At 39.1% G+C, this 27,087-nt stretch overlaps 1 protein-coding gene across 2 annotated transcripts; it reads right to left on the bottom strand.

Moving 5' to 3' along the window:
* LOC132054228 (PHD finger protein ALFIN-LIKE 2-like) lies at positions 1 to 24,800 on the bottom strand. Of its 2 annotated transcripts, none has more exons than XM_059446277.1 (4): positions 24,553 to 24,800; positions 24,214 to 24,469; positions 643 to 763; positions 1 to 592 (listed from the first exon to the last, which is right to left on the bottom strand). In XM_059446277.1, exons 1-4 carry the CDS (start codon positions 24,647 to 24,649, stop codon positions 392 to 394), a joined length of 675 nt encoding a protein of 224 aa, XP_059302260.1. In that variant the 5' UTR covers positions 24,650 to 24,800; the 3' UTR covers positions 1 to 391. The 2 variants fall into 2 exon arrangements, with proteins under 2 accessions (XP_059302260.1, XP_059302258.1); XM_059446275.1 differs by having other exon boundaries at positions 1 to 569.
* Between the last annotated feature and the right edge of the window lie 2,287 nt (positions 24,801 to 27,087).

Here is a 27,087-nt window from a genome sequence, read left to right as displayed (position 1 = left end):
TGAAAATAAGGAAGAAAACAGCATTTTTCAATCGAAGAGTTGTACGAAAAAGGAACTAAACATGCCAACTGTTACAAGGAACTTGATTTTATCACTCCTGATATAAAGCTACATCTGTAAACTAACAAGAAACAGAAAACACTTTTAAGAAAAGGAAAAAAAGGAGACAAGAGTATATGTAAGACACAGTAAGGGGCTGCAGAGTATATGTAAGACACAGTAAGGGGCTGCAGAATGGGAGTTGTGCAGGTCAGGGGGGTCATCTGCAGATTACGCACCCTTTAGTTTATGCTAACATGACTCAACACTTCCTAGATATGTTTTGCCCTTTTATTGCTGCAAGAGGGACATCTGTATTCCTTGATACTTTGAGCCTTTGCAGGTGTTATTTTCACGCACTTGCCATGATACCACCTTTCACATATATCACAGCCAATCCAGAACTCGTCTTCGTTGCCATTTGTTCCACAACTTCCACATAGAGTTTCTTCGTGCTCTTCTTCCTTCCCTTCATCCTCATCATCACTCTCCTCATGTAGCCTTTGATTTGCTTTAGTTTGTTTTTCTCTCTGCAAGTAAGCACGTAACCAAAGTTATATACGAATAGGATGACCCACAAAGATAAATGATTTAATAGAATACCTTTGCGTTGTTCTTTGTTTTCTTTCCACTATCAACACTAGGCTTGTCCTTCAAAGGCTTCCTCCCTGTCACGACTTCAAAGACAGTGGGCAGATCATTTATCAGGGTAAACATACGACTCCTGTTTAGCAAAAGAACACCAGCAAAAGAAATGATAGAAGATATAGTTAGGCACAATCAGTTAAATTCATGAAAACAAAAGTAGATGGTTTGCACAGTAAATCTTGAAGACTGCTGAGAATGCAAACTACTATAGCCAGAAAAATGAAACATCACATTATATTGATCTAGTACAACCATCAAACATGGGCTATTACAGTAAATTTCTGATTGCGTATCTTTATTAATAGAGGACGAGCTTACTTAGGCTAATGCATTTCCAAAATTCTTAATCATCATTAATGATGTATTGGAATAGAGGTCCATATAGACCAAATGAAAAGGTTCAGTGGAGGTTCTAGAACCATTTCAGATTAATTGGGGTGAGCAGCTTCTGCAGATTTCTCAGTTCTCTTTTTCCCGGTTGTGTAAACCAACTCGTGCCACCTCGACCAATCCACTAGACAGCACGTCCAGCCCACAAGCTATGTTGCTCAGACTTTTCAAAAATGCCGATGAGTGCATGTTGGATCCTTCAAAAGCAGTGCATCTTGAAAGATTCGGCACGGGTGTGGCAGCATTTTTGGAGAGTCAAAGTAACATAGCCCAAAAGTGAACGATCGGTTACGGTGAGAAGGTTGGTAAATGATGCACATAACATGACTAGCACTTGAGAAATGTGTAGATACTCAGATGCGATGAGACATGAAGTCTGAGGAAATCATTTTCCAATTCAAGTAACGGTGATCGAGAGGATAATATAAAAGTATTGACAAATCGAGAAGTTCACCTATAAAGTTATGAATTTTTAGAGTCTATTTCGACCCTACGAAAAATATAGGAATACTTGACAATTTACTTGCTCTTTTAATTTAAGGAAAGGTCTCAAGGCTGGTTCAAGAAACTAGACAGAGGATCATGTCAACTAGAAAAAGAGAACGGAAGAGGTTTTTAGTGGCCCTTGTGTAAGAATGGATACAGATATTTTAGAATCCTGCGATGTACTCACAAGTTCATCTGTGTAAGGGGGTGACAACGTCATTATCGCGAGCGTTACAGATGTATCGATTTGTTGTCATGTAAACTAGCACTAACTTAGTCAAGATGGACAACTCATATGCATCCCTAAAGCATGTTTCATATGTGAATCTGAACACATGCACGAATTTCAATAGTTTAAACGAAGGTACCTAGATAAGTTATTTTTGGAGGATGACAACTTTAAATTTAACGATCTTCATATAGCCTACAATTTTATAAATGTTGGAAAAGAACTGTTTGGGAATTTTGATTCATTTAATACAAATTACCAAGAAAGAATGTGTCTCCGTCAATGTCGAGGTCTTAAAATCAATAAAGAACAAGTTGTTAGAGAACTATCCACTAGAAAGTGCAGGGACAACCTGTAAATTCTAGCTTCGCTCGAGTATTTCTGGCCATGAAGCATTGTATCAGAATTTGAAGATATCGCGATCCTTTCCTGAGTTTTGGCCACAAAGTACTTCTATGCCATTGGATAAATAAATTGCTAGTCCTTACCACTTATCACGAGGTGGGAGACCAAAAGCGACACTAGATGTGAACGGTAAATTTGTACCGAAATGAGCAGTGAAAGTACTATAGTAAATTAGTTTCAGCTTGTCTGTGAAGTCTATTGGATGAAACATAAGAATGAAGATAAGAGGTCAAGTATAAAACGGAATAAAATGGAAAACAAATTAAGAGATCGAGACTTTTAAGTTATCTTAATCTACTCATCCTCGATGGACGCATGTTCGAGAATAAGCTACTTGAATTGTTTACATGTGAAACAACACAGTTAAGACAATGAAAGCTACATCCACTCTCGTGGGTGTATGAAATTGAGATGGTATATTATGACAAGTTACCACGTGCGCGCATTAAGTGCAAAGAGAAATAAAGGAACAAACGGTGAACCATCATAAGCTTCCCTCAACAGTGGTTTTCTCGGTTAAATAACAGTTATTACAAACCATAATATATTTCTCTACTTTCTCAAAATGGTAATCAAAGACAGCTATTAGACTCGATATGAGAATGTTGAAGCGTTCGAGCTATGTTGGTGTATATGCTCTTTATTTGTAACTACTGCACGATGGTAAGGGGCCGCCTGGTGCCCCGTTTGGATGTGATTGATGATATGGAGTTGCCTTGTTGTATAGTATATGCTGGACTATATTATTTTGTTGGACGTTGTTGATTTGAGATACGTATTAAAATGGCATGAGTCCAGTTATAGGGGAGACTGCAGAAATTCGATACTCGTCCAGGGAAGGTGGAACAAGTGAAGTCTCTCTTTGTTTCGGGGAGGCTCGAGGGACTTGCTATGGGTAAGGTTCTCCCTATGTGATACACACAACCGTCAGCTGAAAAAGGTTCACATGTCTAATGTTTAGCTACCATTAAAGAAGATTTATGAGATGCTTCAAACATCCGTCACATCAAGGCGGCCCTATTCAAAAGAGTTGTTCAAATCGACAATGTTGCTCGAACTCGGGTGTGGGTGCCCGATACAGATGCGGATCTAGTGGTCGGACTCTTCATCACATAACTTTCAGGATATAGGGGAACGGATCCAAGTGTGGACACAGGTGCTAAGATACGACCAATAAATGATTATGATATATAAAGTATACAACAACAACAACAACAACATACCTGGAAAAACCATCAAAAATCTGGAGAATGATCCCCACAGTTATTTTTGGTGTCTCTGGAAGGAGAGAAATAGCAGATGCTTTGATGAAATCTCAACTCCTATTAGTACTCTCAAGGCTAGATGTTTAGAGTGCTTATTTAGTTGGCATTTTCTTACCCGTGTAAACAGTGTGGATACTTTTTTGGATTTTGTTAGTTCCCTGTCTTTAGCTTAGCTTAGTACATTAGGCAGGATTCCTTTTGGCTGTTTTACAGGTTTTTTGTCCAAGTTTGCTTCCCGTTTTGATTGAAGCAGCTTCTTTTGCCCACCTGTAACCTTGCATCTTCTTGATGCTTTACTAATGACATCTGATTACTTTACCAAAAAAAAAAAAAAAAAAAAGAACATACCCAGTGTAATCCCACAAGGGGGTCTGAGGAGGGTAGAGTGTAGACAGACCGTACCCCTAACTTGGGAGGTAGGAGGCTGTTTCCGAAAGACCCGGCTCAAGAGAAAGCAGGACAAAAAAAAAAGTCAGACAAGAATTGATGAAAGCAAAGGAGCCATGGCAAAATACTATAAATAAGCATTATGAAGATAGATGTATAAAGTATACATTTGATTAATTATAGGTATTGAACTAAATTTAATAAAATTTAATCTTTATTAGCACTTAAAATTTAATTCATAAGGTATCTCGCGAAATAACAAAGCATTCTTATACTTTATATAACTATACATGTATGACTATGACGTAAACCTACAAAATCAAATCAAATACACAATCAATCTATCCTTCTCGGTCATAGATGTAGTCAAAGTACCCAAGATTAGTTGACCAAATCTGGTGTGGATCCCACCACACACCCACACCCATGTCGTGTTGACACAGGTGCGACAAGGATTTTGAAGAGTCTGCACAACATAACAAATCGACCTACAAGAGGCATATGTAATTGTAAATGTAAAGGCAAAGTGTCCACACCCCTCTTGCCATGAATTTGGTTTATTTACCATTCGAGCACAAATGCCTTTTAAGCGAGGGAGAATGTTACGCCCTGTAAATTTTCGTGAACATATTTCCTACACTCTATAATGCTCCCATGGCTCGATTTAATTATCTTTAGATTTTGTGAAATTCATGTAAATATTATTACACATGTGTAAGTAAGTTGAAGCCATTGGAACAGACCATTGAGTTATTTTTTTAAGTAGTCTTTCGTAGTTTTCATGGGATACACTCACACACACACACACATATATATATAGACACATAAACACACACACACACATATATATATGTATGTAGACACACAGAACACACACACACACACATACATATACATATGAGCTTTTCAAATTGAGATGTGATAAGAAGCTATATGATCAACTTTATGTGATGACTTTGAGGAATAAATATATGGTTTAAGGTCGTCAATTACCAATTTTTAAAAATGGTTGAACGGGATGGGATTTCGTGGCTTCTAGATAATTTTTTTTTTTTTTTTTTTGACAATAATGTTTTCTTAAAAGAATGTTTGAGAATGATACTTATTTGAAGACCTTCTTACATTATTAACAAGGAAGTTGAAAAGAATAAGTGAGCCATGTTGGTTGCTTGGTATTGTTTAAAGCAAAAACCTATTATGAGAAGATGCGTACTTGATCAGATCTTTGGTCAAAAAAAGAAAAGAAAAGAAAGACGATTCCCGTAAATAAAACCAAGTCCCATAATGTGATAGCATAAGGGGCAGCTGAACAGGGGTCATAATTAGACCATCATAAAGGGTTTTTTGTTGAAACCAAGTTTTGCTTGGTGATTTCGTGAGAGAAAAAAACACAGCAGCAAATGACTGCTCACTTGTATCTGTAGTGGCAAGGAACACCCAAATTTGAAGGCTTGAAATTTGACCCTAATTGCGTAAGACGACCAGCAACGAGCTGGCGCTGCCAAATGCAGAGATCATGACAAGTGCATATCATGAGCATTATTGTAATTATACTATTATGTACACACGGATCGTGATCATGCATATACGATTCATTTGTATTACTGTTTCATAAGACTTGCTCTAAGGGTATGATTGGGGATAGGTCGATGATCTTTCTAGGTCCTTGTGGCTCAATAAGTACTGCTCCTTGCAGATACTAGTACGGCTGGCACTACTTCAGATACTTGAGGACGTACAGACTGCTCTATCGTACCTGTTGAGGTGAGCCGTCCACTTTGTCTGTGGAGGCTAGAGTTTCTATTTTATTTTCAGTTATGTTTTGGGGTTGTGCCCTTGAAACTTTGTATTCAATTACTATAAATGCTCCATGACTAGTCAAGGGACTATGATTTCTTGTCATTATGATGTTGATACAATTCGGTTGCTATCATATGGATTAGTATACTTCATTAAATTACGTTTTCATGTGTAGAATGGAAACCGGTTTGCTTGGCGGGGTAGATGCTCGTTAAGTGTTGGTCACGGCAATTCCAAATTTGGGTCCTGACATGCTTTCTACATAGTGCCAGTCACGGCCTTTCCAAATTTGGGTCGTGACAGACTTTCTACACAAAAATTTGAGTGAAGGTTACTTTAGTTATTATTTTTTTATTTTTTTTTGAGAAGGTAACATGTTACTTTAGTTATTATTTGGAGAATCAAAAATCTCTGACATCTCCTTTTCGCAGAAACAAAAGAATCAACTCTTAACTTGGAGAATGCACAAGTTTAAACTTGCAAATACAGAACGAGCTTACTATGCGGGCACACAAACTGAAGGTCCAGCCTCGTTAAAAAGAAGGCTGAACAGCCTAATAGACATTGTATATGCACCGATTGAGCAAACATTGCTCCTCCCCTCTACCATTCACATATCTTTCTCTAGCAACCACCACAATCGCAGACCTACCCACCCCCCAAACCGACTTCATCCATATGTAATTGCAAAACAACCATATTTTTCTAAAACCACCATCTGGTATAAAATCCAGCGAGCACATCATGAATGAAGGCCTGAATTTGATCTGTCTGGTAGCTCAGCTTTCACCTACTGTGAACGCTGAAATTTTTCCTCTCTCTTTTCTTTCTTACTTCTCTTTTCCTTTCTCACTCTTCAAGATTTTTTTTTTCTCTTGGTTTCTTGGACTTTCTTTAATGGGGGAGAATAGAATGTATTTTACAGCAGGGTTTAAGTCTTATGATATCACTAGACTTAAATCAAGGTCGGAACTATGGTTTGATTGGGCGGAAAGAAGCCGTAATTTGATGCGTAGAACCACCTTCAACGGCAAGATAATGGAGTGGATATGCTATGTCCTTCAGGAAGCCTCGGGAGACAACGGAACGCAGTCGAGAAGGTGGAAAAATAAGGAGCAAAATTCCTTATATTTTTGCTCAAGGAAGAGCAACAAACATGGCAGATTTATCTCTATTGTCTCAGTACAGGGAGACAACAGAGCTGTTATTATACTACCAGAAGTCACATTCAATGCTGGATGGAAGGATATTGCATTTAAGATTATCAGATTCATGAAGGAAGACAAAAGTCCATTTATTACAAACATTCCCAGGAAGGTTGAACCCAAAATCACATATGCGGCTACTGTCAGAGCTAGCAAGTGGTAGGCAAATGATCAAAAGGACGCAATGGTCAATACTCGCAACAATAAAATTGATGTGGAACGAGATGATGATTCCGCTGAGAATGGGCTACTGGCAAGATGTGTAGTTGGCCATTTTAGAAGAGATTTGAAGGAGACACCAACGCTTTCTGATCTAAGACGATGGGTCGTCTCGACTTGGAAGAACGCTTTCGGAGTGAACATCTACGAAATGGCAGAATCTTTCTTCCTCTTTGAGTTTCCAAACAAACATATGGCGGAACATGTATTGCAGGGTGTTTGGACTTGGAAAAAGGAGAAAATCTTTCTGGAATGGTGGTCGCCGGTTGCCGGATGTAGCACTGATATTCAGGAGCAACATGGGACTTGGATCAGAGCTATGGGGCTTCCGCTTCATCTCTGGTCAGAGAAAACCTTCAAAGCTATTGGAGACCAATGCGGTGGATGGCTACAAACAGAGGAAGAAACATCCCTTAAGAATCATCTCAAATGGGCTAGGTTGAAGATAAAAGGAGGGGGCAGGAATGTACCTACAGAAGTAATAATAGAAGAAAAGGGTTTATTTTTCATCATACCTATCTGGAGCGAGACGCCGGCGAGGGTGGTTGCCGGAGAAGATGGTCGGAAACTGGTGACAGACCGTTGGGTAATAGAGAGATCCAACTCCCATAATAGGGTTGACAGCTGCAAAGTTGACTTCCCAGAGCACGTGGGTGCCGAAAAGGGCAAAAATCGCAGCAGATCTTCTTGGGAGCAGGAGACGGCACGTGAGGGAGAGCTGGTCAATGATATTTTAAAAAGGAAGGATATTGGGCCTTCTAACGATAGTGGGCTGACCCAACTGAAAATACCAGAGGAAGCAAATTTCGAAACCTATGGGAAAAAGAGTTCTCTGTTGGGCTTTTCATTAAAGCCCAAGTCCCTAAAGAAAGATATGGGACCAGTCTGCTGTATTCCCAATCGATTAGAGCAGCCCATTTATCTCGATCCTCTTAACCCAGAAGCTGAAGAAACCTCGGACTGTCTCATCTCAAAAAAATTACAGCTGGCAGTAGCAGTGCGACAGGAGTATATACACGATCCTGAGATCGATTGCACACGCAAACCTCAATTAGCTCGATTTCATGGAGAAGATGACAACAGTGATGATGATCAAGGATCCAGGGACTTGGTCACAAATATCACAGAGGGAAATTGCTCACAGATGGACCAATTTCAACAGTTGGAGCAGTTGACAATTGAGGACATTCAACCTTTGGATGTACAAGTGTAGGCAGTTGAGGGGGAGACAATTTTAAGGGTGCAACAAAATATATTGAAGTTTAGTAAACAACTGGGTGTGGAAACTGAGGGGTATGAAGATGAAATATGGGCCTTATTCTTGAAGCTGGATAAAAGAATATAGGAAACCCTCAGCAAGACCAAACCTTCATCTCCTAAACCTAGGGGTCAGAATGAAGTGAAGAATCTTCTGGAATTCGGAGTCAAATACAAAGATGGTGAGCCAAGGACTGGGGGGAGGGAAGCTAGCAATGTTTCCCGATGAAAGTACACATTATCTCGTAGAATGTGAGGGGATTAAACGATCTCGACAAGAGAAGGGTGATCAAATCTCTAATACTCGATTGGAGGGCTGACATATATTGTTCCCAGGAAACCAAAATGGAGGGGGATTATGGGGAAGTAGTTAAGCATTTATTCAGTAATAGATGGGCAGATTACGTGGGTTTGGAGGCCAATGGTAGAAGTGGAGGGATTCTTATCATGTGGGATAAAAGGGTTTGGACAGGGGAATTAATCAATTTTGGTTTTTCCTCTATTTCCTGTAAACTCTGTTCTAGATTGGACAATTGCAGCTGGGTGTTAACTGGGGTTTATGCTCCTAATTGCAGAAAAGAAAGAAAGGAGCTTTGGATGGAACTAGCAGGAACTAGAGGGGCATGCGAAGGAGCCTGGGTAGTGTGTGGGGATTTTAACACCACCAGGTTCCCTACTGAAAGAAGGAATTGCACTGTTTTATCTAGAGCTATGAAGGATTTCTCTAGAATCATTGAAGACCTTGAACTTGTGGATCCTCCTCTGCTAGGTGGAAAATACACTTGGTTCAGGGGTGATAATTATGAATGTTCCTCAAGAATCGATAGATTTTTGCATTCTGTGGAATGGGATGAAAAGTTCAGCATGATTAAACAATCTGTTTTACCAAGGATTATCTCTGATCATTCCCCTATATCATTGAAATGTGGAGAATGGGATTTCTCAAAGTCATATTTTAAATTTGAGAATTGGTGGATGGAGGTTGCTGGTTTCAAGGAAAGGGTGAAGGAATGGTGGACATCTTGTGAAGAATCAGGTAGACCAGATTATATTCTGGCCTGTAAACTGAGGTTCCTGAAATCAAAACTGAAGGAGTGGAGTGCTTTAAATGGGGGGAATCTGAAGGTCAAGAAAGCAGATATCCTATACAAAATCAACTCTATGGATTCCATACAGGAGCAAAGAACCTTAACAGAAGATGAACTACTTTTGAAAGCAAGTTTACAAATGGAGTTTCATGAAGTGGCAAAAAATGAGGAAATCTCATGGAGACAAAGATCTCGAATTCTATGGCTGAAGCAAGGGGATAAGAACACTAAGTTCTTTCAGAGGATGGCTAATTGCCATAAGAGGTACAACCACATTGACAGTCTAGAAGTGGAGGGAGATACCATCACTGATCCACAAATAATTAAGGGGAAATTGTGGATTTCTATCGGAGACTTTACACTGAGACAGAATCTTGGAGACCTAGCTTCAATCTACAAGGAGAGTTCAGAGTTACTGAAGAGGAAAATGTTTGGCTACAGAGAGACTTTGAAGAACAAGAAGCGCTCGACTGTCTGAAATCATGTGCAGCTGACAAAGCTCCGGGTCCAGATGGCTATTCTATGGGATTTTTCCATTGCTGCTGGGAGATTGTGAAAGAGGATCTGATGATCACTGTTAGGAATTTCCATAGAAGTGAATTCTTTGAAAAGAGCTTTAATGCAACTTATATTGCATTAATCCCTAAGAAGAATGGTGCCAAGAGACTAAAAGACTTCAGACCCATTAGCCTGATTGGGAGTGTGTATAAAATCATCTCTAAGTTGCTCACAGAGAGGCTTAAGAGAGTGATCAATAAGTTGGTAAACGGACACCAAATGGCTTTCATAAGAGGCAGACAAATTATGGATGCAGCTTTGTTAGCAAATGAATGTGTTGATTCTAGACTTAAAGGACAGAAAGCAGGCATATTATGCAAACTTGATATTGAGAAGGCATATGACCATGTTAATTGGAACTATCTACTTAAAGTTCTAAAAGACATGGGTTTTGGGGTGAAGTGGATTAAATGGATTTCTTTTTGCATAAAGACAGTAAAATTTTCAGTTTTGGTAAATGGTTCACCAGAAGGTTTTTTTGCCTCAGAAAGAGGTTTGAGGCAGGGTGACCCTCTTTCACCTTTCCTCTTTCTCATTGCCATGGAGGGTGTAAATCAGATGTTTCAGGTAGCAAAGGACAGGAGTGTTGTGAAGGGGTTTAGAGCTGCAGTTGGGGGGAACAATGGCACTGAGATCACACATTTACTATATGCAGATGATTCACTGGTTTTTTGTGATGCAGATATCAGCCAGGTGGAATATTTGAGGTCTATTTTGGTGATTTTTGAAGCAGTATCAGGGCTACATGTTAACTGGAATAAGAGTACTTTGTTTCCAGTCAATAAAGTGGATAATATTCAAGTGCTAGCAGAAATTCTAGGGTGTGAGGTGGGAGCCTTACCCACCATTTACCTAGGACTCTCCTTGGGTGCAAAAAGTAAAGCTCTGGAAATTTGGAATGGTGTTTTGGAAAGGTGTGAAAAGAGGCTTGCTAGTTGGAAGGGGCAGTATTTATCATTGGGCGGCAGAGTCATTTTAGTCAACAGTGTACTGGATGCCCTCCCCACATAAGTCATGTCTCTGTTTCCTATCCCATCTAATGTTCTGAAAAGAATAGATTCATTGAGGAGAAATTTCATTTGGCAAGGCAACAAAGAAAGGAAAGCAATCCATTTGGTTAAATGGGACTGCCTCATCACCAGTGAGAAGGATGGAGGACTTGGCATTAGGGATCTCAAAATCCATAATCAAAGCTTACTTATGAAGTGGTTGTGGAGATATAACATGGAGGCCAATGCATTATGGAGGAGGTTTGTACATGATAAATATGGCCAAGAAGAAGAGTGGTGCTCTAATACAGTTAATAGCCCCTTTGGAGTTGGTGTTTGGAAAGCTATTAGATCATTGTGGCCATCTCTGGCTGAAAATATTAGTATAAAAGTGGGCAATGGAAGGAAAATTCTCTTGTGGCATGACAACTGGCTTGGGCATGGATCCTTAAAAGATTTGTTTCCTGAGTTCTATAATATTGTTACTCTACCAGATGCAAAACTTGAATCAGCTAAAGGAGTACATGGATGGAATATTACTTTCAGAAGATTACTACATGATTGGGAATTGGAAAGAGCTGTGGAATTATTCAAGACCTTGGAACAATTTCAAGGTTTTAAAGCATCGGAGGATTCTTTGTACTGGAACCATGGCAATAATGGTGTTTTTACTGTCAAATCAGCATACAATTATCAGCTTAGGCAATATACACAATCCGATCAGTGGCCATGGAAATCCATTTGGAAGACTAAGGCCCCGTATAAGGTTTCATGTTTCTCTTGGCTGGTAGCAAGAGAAGCATGTCTCACCCAGGAAAACTTAAGGAGAAGGGGTTTTCATCTATGTACTAGATGTGTTCTGTGTGATGCAGCCAGAGAAAGTAACTCCCATTTATTTATACATTGTCCTTTCACTATACAATTGTGGCAATTTTTCTTGAACATGGTAGGACTAAGTTGGACTATGCCGGCAAACAGCTGTGAGCTATTGAAGTGCTGGAACTATAATGGGGGAGCAGTAAGACAAAAGAGTTGGTGGAAACTTGTCCCAGCAGTTATTTGGTGGATAATTTGGAAGGAGAGGAACAATAGAGTTTTTGAAGACAAATGCAATTCTGTGCAGAAAATCAAGATGAATTGTGTCATTTTGTTTCACTTTTGGTGTAAAGAAACTATGTAGAGGAGGCTGAATCACTAGTTGATATGATAGGTTCCTTGTGAAGCAGTAGTCCTAAGCATGGTGGGGTTTTGTAAGTATGGCTGCACTGTCATGGTGCAGGTTTAATATATACATATATAAATATACATGTTACCAGTCTCAAAAAAAAAAACATCATGAATCAAAAGCTAAAAATTAGTATTGGATTTTCTAAAATCAAAATATTGATTATGAAGGAAGTTAAATTAATTGGGTATAGCGAAGATACCATTCTCATGACGGTTCACGGGAAGGGGAAGAAGAATGGGGAGAGGGGGGAAGAAAAAGAAATGGAGGAAAGAAAGGAGAAACTAGGAGAGGGCTATGGGAAGGGTGGGGAAAGGGAAGGAAGAAGAATGGGGAGAGGGGAATTTGTTTAAAAATAAACTTATAATATATTTTTTCTTATTCTCTTATGTTTTAGTATTTTTTTTCTCAATTTTAATATCTTTTAATCAAAATCAATACAAGCACTTGCTTTTAAGAACATGTAATCATGCACTTCATCGACTAAGCAAAAGAAATGCCACGTAAGGTCAGTCAACCTTCAAAGGGGTTTAAAATACAAGTTTTGAATAGGTTCAGGTGTTTGGATGAAACCCCATGGAGTTAAGGGCCGGGATAACAAATTTGTGCAAGTACATGTGTCTATTAGGCTATACGGCCTAACAAGAAAGTTAGAATGCTGGTTCAGCAGAAAATTCTTATCTCCCTCAATAGATGGCACATCTACTATTGGCCGTTAAAGAGAGATGTCCAGTATTGGGGCTTCATTACCCTTTTTGGACAGACATTTTAAAACCCCGATGTATTGTTTTCCCTCTTCTCTTATAAATAAAGATTAAAAAGGGTAGCCCGGTGCACAAAGCATACCTAGTTAGCAGGTTACGGGAAGGGCCGCACCCCAAGGGGTGTAATATAGACAGTCTACCCTAATGCAAACATTAGTAACTGCTTCCACGGCTCGAACCCGTGACCTATAGGTCATACGGAGACAACTTTGCTGTTGCTTCAAGGCTCCCCTTTGAAATAAAGATTCTGTTCAATTTTTAGCACCAAAAAAGTGGTGTTTGTACCAAAGGCTGGTACTGTTACTCCTTTTTAACTACGAAGCCGGTGAAGTTCATGAAATATTCAACATAATCTATATTGGTCTCCGTATACCAAGAGACCAAAAATTTTAGACATCTACATTTTTCGCTATGAGCAGGTCCATATTTTCCAACAAAGCTCCTGTATTTATGCTCCTCCACCCAAAATCTTCCATTTTATCAATACAAGGGGCATGATCAACAAACCTTTCACAGACTCAATTCTCTGCCCGTTCTAGCATTCCCGAACACCTTCCACGGTATTTTGGCATAGTGCACTGCACCAGAAAAGATTCAAATAGTATACTCCAGATACACCAACTAAAACTGCAACAAAAACTGTGTTTTTGTCTCATCTAAGTTGCACGAACTCGCTAGTTTAGGTGCCGTTCCGTCTTGACACGAGTTGGGTGCGGGTGCGGGAACGGCAAACGTCCGGGATACGGTCAACTAACTCCGGATACTTTGACCGGAGTCCGTCGACAAATTTGGGAGGAAAATTTGAGATTTTGATTTCTCAAAATTAAAAATAAAATAGATTTAAGATAAGTAAAATGACATACCTTCAATATTATAGTACTTTTATCTCATTTTTGCTGCTTCATGTTTCATATAAACCAAGAAAATACAAGGTTGTGTTGGGTGCGGATGGCACAGATAAGCAGTGATATAGATGGAGGGTTTGTTTCCGGCCTTGAATGGCTTTCTCTTTCTATCTTGAGCAAAGAACGAAGAGACCGTGAAAGAGACGACCTAGAGGGTAACTTTGCTCTGTAAAAGCTTGAAAAGGAAGTTTGGAGAATTTGAAGAAGACCACTTAAAAGCTACAGGCTTGCAGCTGGAGGAGACGTGTAGAAGCTAGAATTACGACTCTTAAAGTCTTAATTGTATTAACATACAAAATTGACCCCTTTATTCTCCATGTATGCTATTTTTATCCCCTTTATTTTCCATTATATGCTACTTGTGACACAAAATGAAAGACACCTAATTATGCTATTTATAAATGTTTCTTTCTCATATAATATAGGGATAATTTCTAAATTAATTATTAGCATGTCATTTTTTTGATAATTAATTTATATTTTTAATCGCACAAAAGCACGGACAAATTTACTTGTTGTACATAATAAAATTGACCCCTTTATACAACGGATTATTCTTGGAACATATTTTTTCATATGCCGTTTAAATAATTTAAATTATTAACTATTGTAACTTATAGTATTTATTATATAATTTCAGTTATGTAATTTGATAATGAATTGAAATAACTTAGAAAAATGACAAAGAAGAATAATCGACCATTTTAGATAAATATATCAAGAATGAGAGAATTTAAGAGCACTTAATTTATATTAATTAAAATTAATTTAGGAGCAATAACTAATATTGAACTATCGAAATACTTGAAATACATTATAACTGGATACGCACCCCCCAAATCCCCGCACCCATATCCATAACTGGATACGCACCCCCGAATCTTAAAATTTAAATTTTGCCGAATCCGACACTCGAATCCGTACCCGTATCAGATACCCGCACCCGAGTCCGTGTAACTTAGACTCCAAGTATCGCACATGTAACATTTATTACACAAATTGAATTCCTTTCCTAAAGATTTCTTAAGTGAAACATGCCTTGCAAGTTGTTATAAAAGCAAAACAACTCACTTTTTGGGGGAGCTTTACTTCTCCAAATTAGTGTCTACGGCCACTATATCCCTGTCACTTATAATTTAGGATATTATAGCATGAAATAACTAAGAACTTGACATCCTCCTTACTTCCTAATCAATTCATTTATAAATCTAATTAGGAAACTACCAAAGTGGTCTCATTGAATAAACTGAAATAAAATGACTTGCTAGCTACAGTTTATCCTCGACACGACCTACTTTCCCAAACGATCACCAAGGAATATAAGAAAATTAACCATTGCACTGAGTTGTCTCATCCATGCTTGTGCTGAGGTTTGTTACTTAAAGCTTTCTAGCATTCTGAAGAATTGACTTATATTTTTTACCTCCCAATCTTAAAAATTCCTTGTCAACCTTTTATCCCAGCCATCTCCATGTTAGCAGTCATTGGTCTCCCAATAGTTTACAGAAGTAGTTATTTGCAGTTTCTTTGTAGTAGTTATTTGCAGTTTCTCATTCCAGTAATGTTAGGAAAACATGTCCTCATTTCTAGGGGTAGTTACCTTATTAGTATTGTATTTAAACTCTATATTTATGCCATGAAATATATGCAGAAAATTATTCCAGCTTTTGAGTACTTCAACTCGAGATTGCAGGTTCTCTCTTAACGAACCAGCACCATAGGTTGGAAAAAGAAACACTCTTCTCCTAATTCTCTCTACGTTAACTCTAATTTTGTCTTACATCATCCCATTACTCGATCCTTAACAGGGGACCATAACAACTTGGTATCAAAGACGGGAGATATGGGAGATCAAATTCAACACCAACTAGCAGAATTGGTGAACTTGTTCTAGAGAGAACGTGCAGCCAATTTAGCCAGACAGCAAGCCATAAATGCCCGTTTGGATGCACTTGTTAGAATATGAATAGGAATAGGATTTGTGTATGGTATCCTACGTGGAAAAGGATTGGGACATGGTGCCTATAAATAGGAATTGATGTAATGTTGTAGATACACAATTCAATAATATATTTTCCATAATTTCTCACATGGTATCAGAGCTTTAATGAAAAAATAATTGTTGTGCAAATTTCCAGCAATTTCCGCGAAAGAAAAAAGTCACTGTGCAAATTTTCAAGTGACAACATAGCTGCCCACGTCAAAATTACTTTCCAGTAGTGTTGCGCAAATTCCAACACAACCACGAGGAAGGTCAGTCCCTTCCGACCAAAACCCTATCAGCAGCTCCGGCAAACACCCATTCACGCGCCGCCACGCGCTGATCAAAGTGTTAGCTCAGGCTAGTGCGTCAGATCCACGCGCCGGCACGTGAGGCTCTTTCCAGTCACTTCTCCGGCGAATTATTTTTTCCAGTAGGGTCATGCCATCATTCCGATCCTACCCATATAAATTTTTTCCTAATTTCAAACACTTTCCGGTGGTCAAATATAATTTCCCGGCAACAGATCAATTTTCCGGCGAAGCTGCAACCCTGTTTCAGCTTCTGGAATTGTGTTTTCATCACCCCAGTGAGTCTCTTTTTAAGGCGGAAGTTTGGTGTTTTCTTTTTGGTCAAATTTTCTTGACGTTTGAGCCATGTCTTTGATGTTTTTAATTCCAAAAATATGGGAGTTGGAAATTCAAGTCCTATGATTACTTCAGAACCCTTTATGAGGAGATCTTGAAACCGAACATCATAATCTATGAAGAATCGACGAGGAGGAGGTCGGTTTGGAAGATCTCGACCTAAGTGCAATTATTGTAATAGGCTTGGACACACTCGTGAAGTATGCAGATCTCAACCTAAGTGTAGTTATTGTAATAGGCTTGTGCACACTCGTGAAGTATGCTATGTTTTGCATGGTCGACCACCTGAGAATGCTCATATTGCTCAGGCTGACACTACGGGTAATAAGCGAGTTTATTTATCTGATGAGGAATATATCGAGTTCCTTCAGTATCAAGCAAGGAAGCAGACATCTCCACAAGTAGCCTCAGCCGCACAGTCTAATACCCTTGGATCATGGGTTGTAGCCTCCGACGCTTCTAATCATATCTCTGGTGATAAATCACTTTTGTCGAATATCGATTATTCGCCGTCTCTTCCTGCTATTACTTTAGCCAATGGGATCCAAAAAAAAGTAAAAGGAGTTGAACAAGCTAATCACATATCCTCTCGTCACTCTAAATTTTGTTCTTTATGTCCCTGGTTGTCCTTTTAATCTTGCATCGGTCAGTCGTTTGACTCGTGCCTTAAATTGTGCCATAATACTTCTTGATGATTCTTTTATTATGCAAGACCGCAGTACGGGACAGACGATTGGCGTAGGATATGAATCACAAGGCCTCTACTACCTTACCTCCACTCCTAATTCCTCCATAGCAGGTCTAGGTCTAGTTACAGATCCTCCGGACTTAATTCACAAACGATTAGGACATCCGAGTTTGTTCAAGCTACAAAAGATGGTGCCTAGTTTGTCTAGTCTGTCCAAATTAGATTGTGAGCCATGTCAACTTGGGAAACATACTTGCACTACCTTTCCACATAGCGTTGAGAGTCGTGGAGAGTCTATTTTTTCCTTAGTCCATTCTGATATTTGGGGTCCTAGTAGAGTCAGTTCAACCTTAGGATTTCGTTATTTTGTTAGTTTCATTGATGATTATTCAAGATGTACTTGGATTTTCTTAATGGAAGATCATTCTGAGTTGCTTTCTATATTCTAGAGTTTTTGTGATGAAATACAAAATCAATTTGGTGTCTCTATTCGTACATTTCGTAGTGATAATGCCTTAGAATATTTTTCCTCCCAGTTTCAGCAATTTATGACTCACCATGGAATTATTCATCAGACATCTTGTCCATACACTCCTCAGCAGAATGGCGGGTAGCAGATAGGAAGAATAGGCACCTCATTGTGATTGCTCTCACTCTTCTCATTCAGTCCCATGTTCCACTGCGTTTTTGGGGGCGATGTAGTTCTCACATCTTGCTATTTAATTAATCGGATGCCCTCATCTTCCATTAAGAATCAAATTCCTTATTCAATAGTGTTTCCTCAGTCACCTTTATACTCTCTTCCCCCTCGTATCTTTGGGAACACATGTCTTGTTCATAACTTAACCCCCGGGAAAGATAAATTAGCCTCTCGTGCCCTCAAATGTGTCTTTCTTGGTTATTCTCGGGTTCAAAAAGGGTATCGTTGCTACTCACTGATCTTCATCGGTACAAATATGTCAGCTGATGTCACATTCTTTGAGTCTCGACCTTACTTTACATTTTCTACTGATCATTCTGACATATCTGAGGTCTTACCTATACTGACATTTGAGGAACCTACTGTTACTTCTACATCTCCATCCACAGCGCCATCAGTCTTACCCATGCCGATTTTTGAAGAATCCTTACATTATCACGTGCTCTCCGCAAGGCTGCCACTCTCGACTTATCATCGTCGTACACGTCCAGCATCGGGCCCAGAAGATTCATGTCCTGCACCGGACCACCCCCTATTACGGACTTGTCTCCTTCTAATCAACCGATTGCACTTCGAAAAGGTATACAGTCCACTCGTAATGCTAACCCCCGTTATACCCTTTTAAGTTATCATCGTCTATCTTCATCCCATTATGTCTTTATATCATCATTGTCCTCTGTCTCCGTCCCTAAGTCTACAGGTGAAGCACTTTCTCATCCAGGATGGCGACAAGCTATGATTGATGAGATGTCTGCTTTAGATGCGAGCGGTACTTGGGAGCTTGTTCCTCTATCTTCATGTAAATCTACTATTGGTTGTCATTGGGTTTATGCTGTCAAAGTTGGTCTGGATGGCCAAGTTGATCGGCTTAAGGCTCGTCTTGTTACAAAGGGGTATACACAGATATTTGGACTTGATTACAGCGACACTCTCTCTCCCGTGGCTAAATAGCATATGTCCGTCTTTTTCTATCCATGGTTGTTGTCCGTCATTGGCCTCTTTATCAGTTGGATATTAAGAATGCTTTTCTCCACGATGATCTTGATAATGAAGTTTCTATGTAGCAACCACCTGGTTTTGTTGCACGTGGGAGTCTAATACGGTGTGTCGGTTGCGTCGGTCACTTTATGATGCGAAACAATCTCCTCGAGCTTTGGTTTGGTAAATTAATACGATAATTCGGGAGTTTGGCATGACTCGCGGTGAAACATCACTGCGTGTTTTTATCGACATTCCGCTTCAGATCTGTGTAATTATTTGGTGGTTTATGTTAATGATATCGTTATAACTGGCAATGATCAAGATGGTATCACTAATTTAAAGCAACATCTCTTTCAGCATTTCCGGACTAAAGATGTCGGCAGACTGAAGTATTTTCTTGGTATTGAAGTTGCCCAATCCAGGTCAGGTATTGTTATTTCGCAACGCAAGTATGCCTTAGACATTGTTGAGGAGACAAGGATGATGGGATGTAGACCCACAAATACTCCTATGGATCCGAATGCTAAACTCCTTCAGGACAGAGGGAGTCACTCAGTGATCAGAGATATAGGTGTCTGGTTGGTAAGTTGAATTATCTCACAGTGATGACATTTCTTTTCCTGTGAGTGTTGTAAGTCGGTTTATGGATTCTCTTTGTGATAGTCATTGGGATGCATATGTCCGCATTCTACGATATATAAAGTCGGCTCCTGGCAAAGGACTACTTTTCGAGGATCGAGGCCATGAGCAGATCGTTGGTTATACAGACATTGATTGAGCAGGATCACCTTCTCATAGATATTGTGTTTTAGTAGGATGTAATTTGGTATCCTGGAAGAGTAAGAAACAGAACGTGGTTTCTCGATCTAGTGCAGAATCAGAATATCGAACAATGGTCGTAGCAACTTGTGAGCTAGTTTGGATTAAACAGTTACTCAGAGAACTAAAATTTGGAGAAATCAGTCACATGGAACTTGTGTGTGATAACAAAGGGGCCCTTCATATCACATCACATCCGGTATTTCATGAGAGGACTAAGCACATTGAGATCGACTGCCACTTTGTCAGAGAAAAGATACTCTCCAGAGATATTGTTACAAAATTTATGAAGTCAATTGATCAGTTTGCAGATATTTTCACCAAGTCCCTGGTCCTCGTATTAGTTACATTTGTAACAAGCTCGGTACATATGACTTGTATGCACCAGCTTGAGGGGGAGTGTTAGAATATGAATAGGAAAGGGTTTGTATATAGTATCCTACATGGAAAAGGATTGGGATATAATGCCTATAAATAGTAATTAATGTAATGTTATAGATACACAATTTAATAATATATTTTTCCCATAATTTCTCACAACACTCACAAAGGATTTAGCAAATTCAAAGGCCCATTCTGAATCAACTGAAAATACCAATCAGAACTAAGGTTGGAAAGGTAAAGCAGTTGTTGCAGGTTCAGGCTCAGAAACTAGCGGAAATTCCTTCATTCCTCAGTATACAAAGTTGGATTTTCCATGATTTGGCAGCCACGAGGACCCTTGGGATGGCTGAACAGGTGCGAGCATTTCTCTCGACATCAGCAAACACCAGAAGAAAAAAAAAATATTGGACTTGCTTCTTTTCATTTGGAAGGAATTGCACAACTCTAGTTTCTTCAACTAGAGAAAGATATGCCTCAATGCTCTTTGCATGAGTTCAAACGTCAATGCAACCTTCGTTTTGGACCACCAATTAGAAGTCAAAAGTTGGGGGAATTGGCTAAGTTACACCAAATTGGATCTGTGGCAGATTACCAAGAAAAGTTTGAGCAATTGGTTTCGCGGGCTGGTACCCTTACACAAGCGCAGAAAATTGAACTTTACATTAGTGGTCTTGCTGATTACATAGCAATTGAGGTAGAGTTGCATAATCCTCCAAATTTGGCTACGGTGATAAGTATTTCCCGACTTTATGAACCCAAGGAACAACCCTTTTGTTTGCAATTGTTAGATGCCTGTAGACCAAAGACGGATTTCTCACCTCAACAACCCGCCAGATTTGTGAAGATATTGACCAGAGATGGTTAAAAGACGGCTTAAGGGACTCTGTTTCAACCATGACGAACTATTCACTCGAGCCCATCAGTGCAACAAATTATTCTAGATTGATTTCATTGAAGATGAGGAAGAACTTGCTGAAAAAGAGGGAAATACTAGTACTCTCCACACTTAGTGCTTGATGACAAGCGCGATTCGAAGGAGGGGAGTAACGTTAGCAGTCCTTGGTCTCCCAATAGTTTACAGTAGTAGTTATTTCCAGTAGTTAATCTTTGTAGTAGTTATTTGCAGTTTCTCATTCCAGTGATGTTAGGAAAACATGTCCTAGTTTCTAGGGGTAGTTATCTTATCAGTATTGTATTTAAACTCTATGTTTATGCCATGACATATATGCAGAAAATTATTCCAGTTTTTGAGTACTTCAACTCAAGAGATTGCAGGTTCTCTCTAAACGAACCAGCACCATAGGTCGGAAAAAGAAACCCTCTTCTCCAAATTCTCTCTACGTTAACTCTTATTTTGTCTTACATTGTTCCATTACTCTATCCATAACAGGGGACCGTAACACTCCACTTGTATAACAGCTATTTTAGCCTCCTAATTAACTGCAAGGTAGTACAGATCTAGAAATGCATCTTTCCACAGGAAGCTTCTTTCCAGAAATCGGATCAGAAACTTATCTTTTACAGTCAGTCACCTTCAGTTTCAACAACTTGTGGTATAGTACTCATCCGAGAAACTTCCGATATGCTTCTTAATGCCAACACATGTAAATATGTGATGGAAGAGGACACTATAATCATCCATATCATATTTTCCTCTACTAACTTGTCCGTAGGTCCATCTGTTGCTCAGAACTTAATCATTTAGTCATAAACAATAAACTTTTATTCTGGACCCTCAAGTTTTTTATCCCTAGCCCTTCATTTGCTTTGTCAATCATTGTACGTGTAACAACCAGATCTTTAATTTTGCGTTTAAACGCTTAATTTCATGTTTGGGAGCTTGTACAAGTCATATTTACTGTTTGGAACTTGGTTGAGAGGTTCAGGTTAGGACCTGAGGGGTTTAGGTGAGTTTTGGGCAAGGATTTCCATTTCAGTTATTGCTGAATTTATTTTTTCCTGCTGGTGCATCATTTTTTTGCGACCCAATTGCCGCTTTTGCAAAGGGTCAGGGCATGGGGGACTTCCCCAATTGCAACAGATTGGGTGCTTTTGCGGTTCCGCTTTTGCGATCTGGGTGTCGCAATTGCAACTGAACTGTAGTATAAAAGCTGGTAGTTTCGGGAAATTTGGTTATTTCGACACTTTTGAATATTGGGGTCTCAGTTCAAAGGATAAGTTTCATTAAAAACTGTTGGGTAAGTTATTTCAACTCGTATTTGATTAATTACAATGATTATGTACTTAATTTTACGCCTAAATCATGCATTCAAAGTAGAAATTTGGGGGTTTTGGACCTAAGCCTAGGAGGGTAATTTGAGGATTTGATTATCGGAATTAAGTTTTGATTATAAATTTGAACTCGGGGGATTATGGGTAAAGTGGCATCGTAATAAAGTTGGGAGTTTGACCTCGGGGCTCGGGTTTGACTTTATGGTTTGACCTCCGAACTTCAATTCTTTGAGCAACTGTTTCACCCAAACTAGTCCGCAAGTTGCCAACAATCGTTGCCCATCATTATGTATTTGCAATAGACCAAGCAACCACATTCTATTTCTTACATTTACAAAACACTAAGTTAACTCCACAAGAATATAATATCCAGAAATGGATCTATCAGAAAGTGATCTTGCTTAATCTGTCTCTATGTATCCAAAAATTTCTCATAACCTCGATCCTCGAAGAGTAATCCTTTGACTAGAGCTGATTTTATGTATCAGAGAATATGAATACATCCCAATAGCTATCACACGGGGGAGTCTATAAAATAAACTGACTTACAACCTCAGTGGATAGGCAATGTAAGGCCAAGTCACTGTGAGGTAATTCAATTTACCAACCAACTGCTTATACCTTCTAGGTCATTAAAGGGCTCCCTAACCTAAGAGGAGGTAAGTATTCGTATCCCTGGGATTATCAATGAGTCTACAATCTGCCATTTTTGTCTACTCCAGAACGTCTAAAGCATACTTACGCTTCCTAATTTGGACTGAGAGACTCGATGCCTATAAAACACTTCAATCTGCCTAGATCATTAGTTTGGGAGTGCTTAAAGAGATTCTACTTCAACTTAGTTATATCATCCTGATCATGTTCATTGCCCGTGATAACTATATCACCAACCTAAACTATCAAATAAATACACAAATTTGGTGCAGAATGTCGATAGAATAGATACTGATCAAACTCTTGAATAATCGTGCTGAACTTACCAAATCATGCTCGATGATACTGTTTCAAACCATACAGAGCAAATGCAGCAAGCACACAAGACAACAAGACTTCTCTTGAGCAACAACAATAGGTGATTGCTCCATAAAAACTTCATACTTAAGATCACTGTGGAGAAAAGTTATTGATGTCCAATTGATAAGAGTTCAATGGCGAACAGAGCCATGGATAAAAAAAAAAAAAAGTTCTTGGAGTATAACCTTTGGGAACTACGTGCCTTAAGTTGATCAATTTTTATAATCCGACCCAAGTTTAATTGCATAAATCCACCGTTAACCAATAGTAGATTTACTTGGAGGTAAGGAACAAGTTCCCAAGTACAACTAGAGTAGGGTTGGTAATCAGTTGGTTCGGTTCGATTTTATATGTTATCGGTTTGGCTAACGGTTATCGGTTTGTAAACATGCTAAACCGTTAACTGAACCGATAAGATATTTGTTATCGATTATCCGTTAATCGGTTAGCGGTTCTTAACGGCTCGGTTACACATTTAACCAACAAGAAAATGTCTTTTTAGGGGCCAACAGTCAACCAGCTCCCCTATATATTTTTATCTTTCCTTCTTGCTTTCATTTAGTAACATACAGTGGTTGAGCTACGATTTTGAGTTTATGGATTCTGGATTCTATAAAATAAAAAAACATTTTACTAGGTTCTTAATTAATCATTTATACATATTAATCGAAGGATTTCTACTACGACTACTAGAATCGAAAAAGGCAGCCTAGTGCACTAAGTTCCCGCTATGCGCGGGGTCCAAGGAAGGGCTAGACCACAAGGGCTCTATTGTACGCACATTTCTGCAAGAGGCTATTTCCAAGGCTCGAATCCGGAAGCAACTTTAGCAGTAACGCCAAGGCTCCCCTTCGACTACTAGAATTGAATCAGACCGAAAAAAAAATGTGGGGTTGTTTCGATGATACCTTTCGTTTCTGTTAAGGCGAGCACCAAAGTAGAAAGCGACAGAGAGGAGCCAAGAATCAGTGTGCATAGCAACCAAAGACAACCAATCTCTTCGCTCCATCCCATCCCTTGCAAAATTGATACCTAAAACCGGTTCGGGTAACTCAGGGGGAACTTCCTCAGCAGGGACAGCAACTTCCCAAGAGTCATTTGGATGTCCATACAAACACAAGTTGTCTCTCTCTGGATCGCACTGTGAGTAAAAATCCTCCACATCTGAGACAGAATCAATCAATTAAATTTTTTTTTTTTTTTTAAAAAAAAGAATGATTAGTAGAAGGAAAGAGGTATCGGTATACCGTTGGTGAGGGCACGGAGGACGGCGGAGTGACGGGCGGAGAAGTCTTTGAAGATCTCTTCAACGGTGCGAGGGCTATGCGAGTTGGAAGCAGCCATGCCTTCCCTTGCGCTTGGTCAATTACAAGTCACAACTATTTCTATTTATTATTACGAGACTGCCAGGAATGAGTTGTACTATTAACTGATTCAGACTGCCCGAATCTTGGATGATTCCATACTTTGACTCACAAACAAATTAAATTTTTTAAAGGCAGATTTAGTACTCCTCAGTATGGTCTTAATTGACAACTAGATACCCCAACTATTGGAAATGCACATCTAGATACTACTATAATTTAGTTTAAATTGATCCGGTAAATACACCCATCCTACATAACATTTTGCGAAGAAACCTAAATGACCCAAAAAAAGTCTAAAGCAACCAACATTCCCCAAAAAAAAAAAAAAAAAAAAAAAAAAAGTAAAAAGTTACAAAAGTATCAAAAAAATTTCTTGCATTACGGGAGTTAACCGTAATGGACGACGTTATATCCGAAACTCATTTAACGCAAGTATTTCTTGCGTTAAAGGGGGTACTAAATATCACACTTACTCTTCCTTCATCTTTTCCATTTTCACTCTTTTCTATACTTTGGCCAAAGATTAATCATGTCTCAAGAGTTTGAAATCTCAATATTTTCTATAGATTTCGACATTTTTTGTGTGTACAATACTGTAGGCTCAACACATCAAGGATACAAAAATCTCGAGTCGTTTTTTGAACTTCTTATAATTAGGTTTAAGCGTTATTTTTAGTTAATGCATTAGTTCTGTTTCAAATATGTCGAGATTTCTTTCCCAATTAATTTAGGATATCACACAAGTTAGTAAAAACGAATAATAAAGACTAAGATAATATTTATCATTAATAGATACAGAAAAACTATAATATTTACTTAAAATATACAACTTAATTACATATACACAATTGTCAATGGGTCCCACATGTAGGATGCTTTAGAATAACAGACGGCCTAAGGCTAATACGATCCCCACCTCCCGCGCCATCGTCCCCACCCCCCCCCCCCTCTTCCTCTTAATAACAAGACGCTCTAAGCCATGATCATCCACTACATGAAGTCCCCTTCCCTTCTTTAGAGTCCCGACCAGAACATACTTGTGGTCGTCTTTTGGTATGACTAGAGCCAATCTGTTGGGATCAGTAAGATCACAGCCATTAACATCGTCGTCCTCATTGGGCTCATCGACCTTATCTGAAGATGGGACCACAGGTGCCGAATGATGAACTTGAAAAAACATATAAAAATTAGTATTAATTTTAACTACTATTGAATAAATTAACTTTAATTAAAAATCTAACCTGTGTATCGAAGGGCTCCTGAGAGGGGTCTAGTGCAGGATCTGAAACGGGACCCTGAATGGCTGGAGCTGGAGTGGTGTCCAGTTCGAGTACAAATAAATCTTAAAAATTAGTTTTAAATTTTTTTAAGTTAAAGTAATATTCAAGTTACATTGAATAAAATTAAGTTTTATTAAACATCTAACTTGTGCCTCGACGGGAGCCTTAGCAGGCTCCTCCATGGGTGGCTCCGACATATGTAATGTCAACGAACCCTAAAATATGAAAAATTATTAAATAATAAATACTTTTTTGTATTAAATGGTACATATATTTAAAAGAAGTACTTTAATTTTTAAACACTAACTGGTGTCGGCTAGAAAATTAGCGAAGTCGACAAAAGTATCATTATAATGTAGCTCCCCCACCAACTTCTGCTGCTGCGTGATAAGAAATCCAATCCACATTATCACGTATAAGAAGTATTTGTTCTGGATCGGCTGATATAAAGACTCAGGTTTATCCGTAAATAGGCGTGCTAGAGTATACGATGTATCTGCAAATGGGGGTGTTGAAGTCAACGGTTGTACTGGAACTCGAGCTGGAGCGGGAACCGAAGCTAGAGCGGGAGCGCCAGGCTAATCATCAGGCCCACCAACCAGATGAACTTGTCTCCCACCACCTCTTCTGCCTGCCTGTACTCCTTGTCCTCCACGACGTCCTCATTCTCCTGCGGGCTGGTACACGATCATGCATACGTCTAGCCTCTCGTGCCTGTCGCATACTATCTACGAAAATATCAACAATCTGCAGAGCCAAACTCGCGGTAGCTGGGATCGGCATAGCCTCTTATCCCCAATTGGCGCAATCATTTTACGGCTTTAAGCTGCAAGCATTTTGAATATTAGTTAGTTATTTTTTAAGGAAACAACTAAGACTATTAAAACACGACGTGAGATTTACTACACTTACCAACGACTCATACTACCCCGAAAGTGCGACATATCCTCGATCATCCGGAACACGTCGAACAGGATTGCCAATTAAGGAGTGTGTGATGTGTCGGTACCCCTTCATGTACTCTTTAACCAGAGCCGCATGGTCTACCTCCGCTCTCCTCTGCAACCTCTTATCCCAATGTACGAGTTGGATGTCCATCCAGGCAAAAAATGGAGGTTACCGATCGCTAGTCCCG

The sequence above is a fragment of the Lycium ferocissimum genome, chromosome 1 (genome assembly GCF_029784015.1).
Source record: "Lycium ferocissimum isolate CSIRO_LF1 chromosome 1, AGI_CSIRO_Lferr_CH_V1, whole genome shotgun sequence".
NCBI lineage: Eukaryota > Viridiplantae > Streptophyta > Magnoliopsida > Solanales > Solanaceae > Lycium > Lycium ferocissimum.
Note: the sequence above shows the minus strand (reverse complement) of the source record. Positions and strands in the feature narration are given on the sequence as shown.

What these genes read in the sequence shown, in the direction of transcription:
- LOC132054228 (XM_059446275.1), bottom strand. Translation starts at nt 24,649, where the DNA reads ATGGCTGCTTCCAACTCGCATAGCCCTCGCACCGTTGAAGAGATCTTC. An exon ending in CCTCCGTGCCCTCACCAACG is followed by an intron (nt 24,470 to 24,552) that starts GTATACCGATAC and finishes ATTCTGTCTCAG; the next exon opens with ATGTGGAGGATTTTTACTCA. An exon ending in AAACAAAGAACAACGCAAAG is followed by an intron (nt 570 to 642) that starts GTATTCTATTAA and finishes GCTTACTTGCAG; the next exon opens with AGAGAAAAACAAACTAAAGC.